We start from the raw sequence: 11,368 nt of genomic DNA on the forward strand, positions 1-11,368 counted from the left end.
TTGTTATCTCGCCCCATCTCAGCCAGAGGCCCGTATGAAAGCAACATGAAAGCCCTCGAAACGCGCTTCTAACGAGGGGCACGCGACTCGACAATAATGACACGCTGTATTTAGCCTGAAAGCACAGCGCGTGCAGCACATCACATTAAATGGGGAAATATTATTCATTATCATAGTGTTAATTAGAGCTTATTTGGGATTCACCTTGAACGAGTTGATTATTTTCGTTTAACTACAAAATACAATATTGAGCACAAAACTGAGAATATTAAAAAGGAGTTGTTGTAAATTTAAATATGATTATAGTGTTTTCTGGGATACTAAAATGCGCTTTCAGGCTGTCCCAGCTTGAAACATGAAGAGGCTCTGCTCCGGAACATCAGGTAAGGCATGACCCTCCACTGACCGTGCACGCTTTCAGTGATGTAATATAATTATCCGCGCAATTAACTGGAACGAGGACAAACGACAAGTAATAGGCTGTGCGTTGTGCGAAGTTTCATCCGATTTAGTTTTTCTTCAGATACGCGTATTCTGCACTGCATGGTGTGAAATGGTCAGTATTTAATCGTGCCTGCTTTAAATATGCCAACAGATGCTGGGCTTGTTAATAATCACTCGCGCTCAATTGGTCATCATCATCCGCGTAGTGGTGGGTATTAAATGTGGATATCATTGTTGCCAAGAGAGGGGGGCTGACTGAGCATAAGTGGGCGGCGTTTAGCGATAGACAAGAGTTTATATAATGAGCAGCGCGGACACAAAGCCAGTATAAATACTGAGGGACGTAAGAAACAAGTCTTCATTCACGAATTACACGAGAAGCGCGAGGATGCCCAACAGCGCAATGCTGACGCACAAAGTTTAGAAGCAAAACAAGACATAACCATTGACACTAAACACATCGGTGCGCTCACTGTGGAATACCAAACATGCTCAGTGGATATCTTGAGACGAAGAGGAATAAGACTCGATGCTGATTTATTTGCCAGTTTCCCCATTCACCTTTTGGATAACCTGGAAATTTGACGTGCTCCATCCAGCACACTGAAGTGACGTGCGGCGCGGACGCGCGGCGGGATATACCTTTTCACTCTTCTACATTTGTTTTCATTGCACCCCTTTTGCACTGGAATAGGCTCTTTCTGGGAATATAATCGTGGGTGACACGGCTGCCCAGGAGAATCGAAAAGCATGGCAGCTTGGCTCACCTTTCTCATCGCATTTTTCACGACCGTTTTGACGCAGGTAAACATCCATATAGTCTGTCCTGTGGAAAGTCAGCAGGACTCCGTTGCTCCTCTAGAATGTCTCGAGAGCACTTCTGTGGGTAAGCCAGTGTTTGCAGTGCAATGTTGTAATGCATGTAATTTTTCCCTTCAGATATTTGGATCTGGTGTTTTCGAACTCGACCTTCACGAATTCAAAAATTTCAAAGGCTTGCTCGCAAATGGCAATTCGTGCACGCCTGACTGCAGGACTTTCTTCCGAGTTTGCCTAAAAAACTACCAGGTGGTCGTGTCTCCAGGTGACTGTATCTTTGGAAGTGCCTTAACGCCAGTGCTGGGGACAAACTCGTTTAGAATCATGGGAGGTGGCTCTTTCAGCACACCAATTCGACTGCCGTTCAACTTTGGGTGGCCGGTAAGCTCGAACGCAAATCGTTTGGGAATCTAAAAAGAACGCTTTGTGTTTGTGTTTATGTTGCATTATGCAGAGATAGCCACAGTTTGTAATGTTGATTGATGAGACTAACGATTTTGATGCAAATCCCAACAGTAATCACTTTAATTATTGCTGCCTGCATGCGTCTTGAAGAATTTATAATGCAATTATTTTTATGCATACACACTCTCTAGTATTTTAATCATTCGTTGTGTTCTTAAAGTAAATATAAATGTGTCTTTTCTCTCAGGGGTCATTTTCATTGATTATTGAGGCCTGGCACTCACCTTACTCGGATCTACCTGTAGGTAAGATTCGATTTTATCCACTAGAGGGCGACAGTTTGATAATGTACCTATACAGAATTCCAAGCTTCTCTTTTCATTATTACAATATATTTTTAGCTATGCACGATTTTAATTAAACCATGGCACACTACTCCTACTAAAACATGTATGTTTAAAACTTGTAAATTTGTAATGCACTGTCCTCTTGTTTCGGACACCTTTGCATTCTCATGCTCGAACACAATTGAACTTCCTTTGGTTTATTTTTGGCGTGGGAAAGCGCAGTGGGCTTTGGTGAGAATACACAGTGCTTGCCAAAACCATCCGACTGCATTTTCCTGTATTTTACACCTTTGTCTGTCCCGCCCTTTAGAATGGGATAATACCATGGGAATATTTTGCTTAACTCTAAGGAAGAGGAAATTTAAACATATGTTTTATCCAAATGTGTCAGCTTCCCAGAAGTTAAAGTTGGTCTACATTTTGTTCTTTTGAGGACACTTTTTCTTTGGGGCAGGTGGGGAACAAAAACAAGTGGATTCTAAAATACTGTATCACGCCATGCTCAGTGCTATCTTTAAATAACTAAAAAGTAAAAACTTTAAACAGGAAATTAATAATAATCCAAAATTGATCTGATCAGGAAATCCTCTCTTTTTTACAGACGCATACAACCCTAACATGCAGATAAGCTTTTTTGCCATCCAAAGAAAGTTGGAAGTAGGGGCTGAATGGTCTCAGGATGTTCAAAGTGGGAAGCAGACAGAGCTAAGGTATTCTTACCGGTTCATCTGCAACGAAAATTACTACGGCGACAGTTGTTCCAAAAAATGCACACCCAGGGATGACCGTTTCGGCCACTACACCTGCAACCCAGATGGCCAGTTATCCTGTCTCCCTGGCTGGAAGGGGGAATACTGCGAAGAACGTAAGCAATCAGAGATCACAATTTATTGAATTCTTGAGGAGTGAGGCTTTGCTTAGGTGTGAGCGTGTCTTTTTCATCCTGCCTTTACAGTGTGGGAACTACTTTTTTGAATTTATTTGTTTAGAGAGGTTTAATGCACCCGCACAAACAGAATTGTTCTGTTGAACAAATAAGTTATTTTTGTGATATACAAATTAACAGAGAAATAATAGCATTTACTGTGAATAAATGTTGCCAATGTTTAACATGAAAACAATGGTTTGTCAGTCCATGTTGATACCCCTTTTGAAAATGAACCATGGCTTTTTTATGGTAAAGTGCAGTATGTGTTTTGACAGATTGGTTAGCATGTGTATTAACCACAATTTTACTGCAATTGTTATAGTTAAACTATGCTCTGTGTGGTAAAACCATAGTTAATCTGATTTATACTGGTTTAACTACAAAAACCATGTTGCTTTTTAGACTATTTGTAGAAAACCATGGTTAATATTCAACAGTAGCCTAAAATATGTGCCTCGAGAAACATGAAGCCTATTTTAATATTTTGGTTAATGAAACATGATTTTAAAACGTATACCTAGTCTTTATATACAAGCAAAAGACAAGTATACCTTACTGTCCTCATTGTGATGGTTTTGGTTTCTTTTCATGGTCAGTCGCAGTAAACAAGTGAATTGCCTACAAAGAGCGCGCATAAACGGCTCTAATGAAAACCGAATGTTTGTCGACCCCTCTGACTGTATTCATTTCAGTGTTGTGTACACTTCGTGCTGCTCTTTCGTCGTAGTGCTGCAGTTTCTCTGCGAATTCACGCTGTTGATCAGGGCGCTGACACAGTTTGTGTATACACTAAGCGCGCGCGTGCTTGGTAATTTAATCCTGCACGAGCGTCATGGCAAGCACGCGCCGGGTTAATCGCGCCATTATTATCCGCCACGCGCCACGAAATTGTAGTCCCCATTGTTGCCGTCCAGCGTAGCAGCTGCAAATATGGTTCGAACAGACTACAAACAACAATAGGGGCAGCTGTCCGTTATTGGGATAGAGCATCTGCTGCGGTCTAACCAGCAGTTCAGTGCTGGTCGGGTACCCGCTCAAAATCAATGTCATAGACAGCTCAGCACAGGCAACAGTAAATTACCCGCATCTATAGCAGTGACCTCGTCAGACAGGTTCTGTACAATTGTTTGCAGTCAAAGAGATTTATTTAGATACGTGCCGCGCACTGCGCTGATAATGAAGTATTACACCCTAGTTTACATGAGCAGCTGATAAACCAAACTGAAATAAAAGATGTTTTTAAGTGCAATTAAAAAAATCTGAATATACCAATTACTGTTTACGGTGATTCAACTACTATATAATGCACAGAACGAGTAAGAAAATTAACAGAGTAAATCTTCCTCATTTAAAGAACAAACCTGCTAAATCAAGATTTATGTTCATATTTTATAATGAATTATGTTTTTTTTTTTTTTTTTTTTTTTTATTGTGCAAGTCTCCTGAGCACATTGTATCATTAGTAGGCTAAGACAAACAAGTAGTTCTGCTCACTCCAAGATCACATTGTTTCTTTAGACTGTATACCTTTTGGCACGTTTTTAAAGAATCAGCTTCTAAAAGGCTTATTATCAATGTGTATTAAGATAAATTATTTAACATTAAAATAAGCAAGAAGCACCTGAGGCACCTTCAATAAACAAACATAATTTTAATGTAACTCTGCAAAACTAATTTAAACTCATTGCCCTTTACTAAACAGAGCTTTTTCTTTTCTTTTTCTTTTGCAGCGATCTGTCTGGAGGGATGCAGTGAGGCGAATGGCAATTGCTCCAAACCTGGAGAGTGTGTGTGAGTATTTATGATCAAGCATAAGCATCAACATTTTCATTTAAATACGTTTTAGCAAGTACATTTTGATGGAAAATGTGAATATCCAACACAGTCTCACAGCAATTTCTAACGTTTTGGTTTAGTGGTGAATTTGTATCTCATTTGTATATTTTTGTATGATTTGCTCAATGATGGGGTTTAGGGGTCTCCTTTTTCCAAAACCATACATTTTTTTATATTAATGAAATTGTATGACTACAAATTAATTAGCCACTTTTATGACAATACTTAAAATAGTTTTAGATTGTGCTGGAACATCTTGTATATTTGACCATATTTAATGTGTCTCTTATAAAGGATTCGCTTTTTTTGTATTTCAGATGCAGAGAAGGATGGCAGGGTAAATTCTGCACAGAGTGTAAAACATATCCAGCCTGTAAACACGGCACCTGTCACCTGCCAGGGCAGTGTAACTGTAAAGAGGGCTGGGGTGGACTGTTCTGTGACCAAGGTAAGACTAAACCCTAGAGAGTTAAAGAAGCTGACTGAATGATACTCTTTACTGACCTCAGTGTCACACTTAAAGTAATATTAGAGCTTAAAGCACTTTAGTTCATTGCTAGTTTCAGATTAAACAAGTAAACCTTTTCAGTGAAAACTAGAAATCATGACTGGATTTGATTGAAAATATGTCTTTTTCTAGTACTGACATATTTTATGATTTCTTTCGAAACAGATTTGAACTTTTGCACACACCATAAACCATGTGTGAATGGAGCCACATGTATGAATACAGGTCAGGGCAGTTACACCTGCATCTGTCGACCTGGCTACACCGGGGTCAACTGTGAGCTGCAGGTGCGAGAGTGTGACAGCAGCCCATGCAAGAATGGAGGTCTTTGCACGGTGAGTAATTGTTTAATTTAAAACCTTCCAAACCTCTACGACTTTAAGGCCACAGAGGGACGCTGACTCAATTCTGACAATATGAATAGCATTAAAAACCACACTGATCTAATGGGTTAAATGTTTTTACACTGTTATGTGCACCAGTATGGATTGATAGTCTACACACTAGACTGTGAACATATTGAAATAAGTAAAATTTTACAGCTAAACATCAATATTAATAATGTATCCCCACATTCTTTGAAAAGCCTATGTCTTAACATCTAAATCACAAGTGTTGAAGCTTGATCCTGGAGGGCCTGTGTCCTAGAGTTCGGCTTCAGCCCATAATAAACACACTTGAACTAGCTACTCAACATCTGTCACACTCAGCAGGCCCTGTAGAGCAAGACTGGACAACCCTGATCTATAATTACTGTACAAACATGGAACAATGCAAAAAGGTCCACAAACAGCTCTTTGAAACATCTGCTTCCTTTCACATCCTATAGGATCATGATAAAAGTTACACATGCACCTGTCTGCCTGACTTTGAGGGAACTCACTGTGAACACAGTCTGCTCACCTGCGCAGATTCCCCATGCTTTCACAAGGGCAGATGCCACGAGAAGGACAATGGACGCAGCTACGCATGTGAATGTCCTTTAGGCTACACGGGTCTTAACTGCGAGAGAAGGATGGACAAATGCACCAGTATGCTGTGCGCAAATGGTACGCAAGTCTTTTTTTTTTTTGCTTCTAAAGTTGCCGTCACATTTATTGTTGTTTAGCAAATACAGTCATTCCAATTGGAGTCCATATTCAAGTCTTCGCGTATGTGTGGGCGCAGCTATTTAAATACTTTTGGCTTAAGACTTCCGTTCTCATTCACTTCCATTCATTTTTAAACGTTAAAAGTAGCTCGTTATGCTGCTTGATGTTGCAAACTTATCTTAACAAGTCATTTCACTCGGCGGCCATCTTTGAAACACCTCTCGGGCAGCATGCTCTGGTATTCTGTTTGAATGGGGAAACATCAAATTCTTCAAAACTGCTTGCCAAACCTAAGATTACATTTCTTATTAAGAATCACCAATAAAATTAAACAACAACTGTCCCTTTAGTTTCATTTCGAAATGTCCAAATTACACGAAATCTGCAGAAACTCACATGTGGAGCGAGCCAGTCCCCCAGAGTACTGTTAGTCTATAGTGAGCGATGATTGGCTCCTGTACTGGAAGGCGGGCTTTATTCGCCATATAGCAATCGATGATTGGCTCCTGTACTAGTAGGTGGGGCTTTATTCACCATATTAACAGATATGAACAGATTCTTAGATCGCAAATTATGTTTTGCATGTATGTGCAAGGAGAATGCTAAGAACTTTTAGTCGGCAGCTGACGTGTATAAGCAGTCACATTCGGACAGCTTTGAAACGATGGGTTTAATCCAAGAAGCACCCAAGACAAAGGTCTATAGTCTTTGTTCTAAAGCAATCGTAAAAACGAGCGCACATCCGCATCGCAGAATAAGGTCAATAGAAATTGGCTCATTTACATCGGTCACACTGACCAATAGAAAACTGGTTTAAAAACTGGCCTTCTATATGAGCAATGAGTTGTACATTAGCATTATATTATGGGTTTTGTTTTCCTAATACAATTGAAACTGAGAGTCATCCATTATTCTGTGAATTCAGTGATCCAGGTGTGTTTATGTATGCGCCCGCATGTGTAACTCATCACTGACACTTTTGCCACTAATCCTCAGATGGCTTGTGTTTGATCCTGGGGGGAAAACGGATATGCAGCTGTCGAGCGGGCTTCACTGGCCAGCGCTGTGAGATCAACATTAACGACTGCGCAAACAACCCCTGTGCCAACGGAGGCACGTGCTACGATCGCATCAACGAATACGTCTGCTCCTGTCCACCGGGATATAAAGGACGCAACTGCGACCGGCCCTCCTGCTTGTCCACACCCTGCCTCAACGGCGGCTCCTGCGTGGGCATCACGGGAAACCCACCAGCCTGCTTCTGCCCCAGTGGCTTCACCGGACCCCTCTGTGAATACTACGCCGTCACAGCGCCCGTGACCAGAGGAGAAACTCAAGACCGCTTCCAGTGGGCTGCTGTTTCTCTGGCCGTTGGCTTAGTGGCTCTTGTGGTCTTACTCTGCATGGTTGTCATTGCCCTCCGCCACATTCACAGGCAGGCATCAGGAGAAAGGACTCGAGGAGAGGCAATGAACAACTTGTCAGAATCACAAAGAGACAACTTGATCCCCACCTCCCAGCTGAAGAACACTAATAAACAGGTCAGCCTGGAGGTGGACTGCACACCTGACAAATCCAATTACATACACAAGAACTGCCACTTGGACTACAATTCATCGAAAGAGTTCAAGGACATCGTGTCCCAAGAGGACAAATCAAGTCATAAATACGAAAAGTGTTTAGAAGAGAAAATACCATTGAGTAGAATGTACAGGTAAGAAATGGATTTCACGTCACTTTGATAAATAGACCCGTTTAGATGGATTGAATTTGCTTTATTATGCTGAGGTCATGCTCCATTAGCGTGCCGCGCGGTGTATTAACCTTTGCACTTAGCGCTTGCTTGAAGACCGTAATATGAACATCAATACCAGCTAAGAGAAGTTAAGAACCTCGATATCCACAACCACAGCACACATTTACACGAATTTTACACACAGACCCAAAGGCTTTGACAGCAAGAAGCCATTTTAGCCTGTTAAAAGATTTTATTGATTTGGATTGCACAACAAAAGCTCTTTTTCCTCTTACACGGACTTTCTAACATCAGGCCCTGTACGCGGATCAAAAGAACAAAGCGCTATAAAGCGAAAAAATGAGCCCAACGCTTTCACTCCCATCTCTTCACAGTAAATAGCTGGCCCATGTGCTTTTACTTTGTGTTAAAATGAAGCATGATTTGTGTGTGCAGGGAAAAGCCAGAGTGTAGGATATCAACGATATGTTCCCCAAGGGACTCCGTGTACCAGTCTGTGTTTGTAATAGCAGAGGAGAGGAGTGAATGTGTCATAGCAACTGAGGTAAGGAGGATCGTTTTTATTTCTTAATAAGTCTGCATGTTTCAAGCAGGGATCTGCTGCTCATGTTCACCGCTTTATCATTCTGTCAGTGTCTACTAATGTAGCCTACCGTACAGAGGCTCTCAGAAAAAAAAAAGTGATAAATGTTTCATTTAGGCCTCCTCAATCTAATTAAAGTCATCAGGAAGCTGAAGTGTGTACATCTTTGCGTATTTAATCTTAACCACAGTTTTGTTTCGGGCTTTTTCCACAGGTATAAATTACAGGCTGATGTCTATGAGGAGAGGAGACGCAAACACAATCAAAGCAAAATCTTTTTTTCTGGATTGTTTACAAAAATACTGAGAGACTGGAGATTTATATCGACGTCCACTGCTGCACTGAGAAACTTGAGAAACTGGAGAGAGCAGGAGTCCTGCTCGTCGAATGCAATAGTTTAGTTTTATGTTGAAGAAGTGTTTGTGTACAAACGTGTACAGTCCTGGATGATATCTGAACTCTTCTGCTACGGTATGTTTTTTTCCCCCGTGGGCTGAAAGGGACTTCTTCTTCTTCGGAAAAAAAAAGCAACACAGTTTTTTTAAAAAAGAGATCCTTTTGCGGTAATCATGGACACGTCGTCCGCCAAGTAATCAATCGAAGGTGCCAGGGACTTTAAAACCTTCAACCAGCATTGCCAGCTATGCAAAATCGAGGAGGGGAGCACCAATCAGAGCTTACCCATACAAATCAACCATGAGCGTTATGAATGTCTGAGAAGAAGAAAAAACTGCTAACATCAATCATATTATAAAGACTGTTCGCTCTCCTCTCTACAATAAGATTGTAAGCAGCTGAAAATTCACAAAAAAGCCTTAAAAGAGTTAAATAGAGTGCTATGTTTGTGCCCAGGGTCTTCTTGGATTGTTTTTAACAATTTGAACTCAACATGGGAAGAAGAAAAAAGAAAAGAAAAAACAAAGCTACAGAACCGTAAAATGCAGAACTGTGCCAGCAAGATCCAAGAGGAAGTTCAATTGACTTCTTTTATGCAACACGGCCCATGAGTACAAGACAAGAAATCTACAAAAACTGAAGAAAAAAAACTGCTCACCACTGACTGCCTATAATTAGTTTTGAGAAAACAGAACCAATAATGTAATTTTTTAAAAAGTGATTATTTCCAGAGTTAATTTAATAATGACACACTGCTCTTTATATGTTTTATACTATTATTTTGTATATAATGCATATTTATAAGAAACCAAACATCTGAAGAATAAAAAAGTTAATTCCTTCAAGCTATTTTTGTTCTTTCTGAGAGATATGTTACAATATATATATATATATATATATACACACACACACACACACAATTGAAGTCAAAATGATTAAATCCCCCTGAATTATTACCCCCGCCCCCTTTTTATTTTTTCCCCAGTTTCTGTTTAACGGAGAGAAAAATTCTTTAACACATTTCTAAACATAATCGTTTTAATAACTTTTTCAAGACACTTCTATACAGCTTAAAGTGACATTTAAAGGCTGAACTAGGTTAATTAGGTAAACTAGGCAGGTTAGCGTAATTAGGCAAGTTATTGTATAATGATGGTTTGTTCTGTAGACTGTCAGAAAATATAGTTTAAAGAAGCTAATAATTTTGACCTTAAAATGGTATTAAAATAATAAAAACTGCTTTTATTCTAGCTGAAATCAAACAAATAAGACTTACCTTGCTTAACATCATTTGGCAAAATATTTAAAAAGGTAAAAAAAAATTCAAATGGGGGCTAATAATTCTGACTTCAACTGCGTGTGTGTGTGTGTGTGTGTGTAAAGACTGAATGACTTGTAAATAATTTTCTCAGTTTAATAGGTATGGGTTTAAGTAAAATGTTAATATTTAAATAATATAATAAAAATATGGTTATTTAGAAGAAAAAAAAACCTTTCACAGGTCATTTGGTCAAAATTACATAGGTTTTAATTTGTTCTGACTGATAATTAATTCATTCATTTTCTTGTCGGCTTAGTCCCTTTATTAATCCGTGGTCGCCACAGCGGAATGAACCGCCAACGTATCCAGCAAGTTTTTACGCAGCGGATGCCTTTCCAGCCGCAACCCATCTCTGGGAAACATCCACACACACATTCACACACACACACTCAAACACTACGGACTATTTAGCCTACCCAATTCACCTGTAACGCATGTCTTTGGACTGTGGGGGAAACCGGAGCACCCGGAGGAAAGCCACGCAAAGGCAGGGAGAATATGCAAACTCCACACAGAAACGCCAACTGAGCCAAGGTTCGAACCAGCGACCCAGTGGCCTTCTTGCTGTGAGGCGACAGCACTACTGCGCCACTGCCTCGCCCCTGACTGATAATTGGACTACTATTTTATTATCTCTTCTTAAGATCAAACATTAGAATCTGTTAAAATAGTTTTGTTGTATACATGACAAAAACTGAAAATGAATCACCAGTAGTTAACTTGTATAAAAAAAATAATAATAAAAAATATATATTTTAATTTGTTTATATACAGAGAAGCAGAATTTTTTAAATAATTGACCCTTTTCATTTTCCATGTTTCTCAGTAGCAGAAGGCGGCATAGTTGAGTAAACTTAGAGCGCAGTGAATAAGAGAATAGAACAAATATTTTTTTCTTATTTGCTGAAATAATAAAAGAAAAACTCCGCAATGG

General features: G+C 39.8%; 1 protein-coding gene across 1 annotated transcript; it reads left to right on the forward strand.

The window, feature by feature from the left end:
- The first annotated feature begins 902 nt into the window (after positions 1-902).
- Positions 903-9,623, forward strand: dll4 (delta-like 4 (Drosophila)). Its single transcript, NM_001079835.1, is given in 11 exon segments — positions 903-1,248; positions 1,384-1,644; positions 1,916-1,973; positions 2,617-2,880; positions 4,674-4,734; positions 5,097-5,227; positions 5,453-5,622; positions 6,117-6,336; positions 7,375-8,092; positions 8,570-8,678; positions 8,932-9,623. Coding segments are annotated over 11 exon segments (2,052 nt in total). The 5' UTR covers positions 903-1,194; the 3' UTR covers positions 8,938-9,623.
- Positions 9,624-11,368: the final 1,745 nt, after the last annotated feature.

Source organism: Danio rerio, chromosome 20, assembly GCF_049306965.1.
Source record: "Danio rerio strain Tuebingen ecotype United States chromosome 20, GRCz12tu, whole genome shotgun sequence".
NCBI classification, from domain to species: domain Eukaryota; kingdom Metazoa; phylum Chordata; class Actinopteri; order Cypriniformes; family Danionidae; genus Danio; species Danio rerio.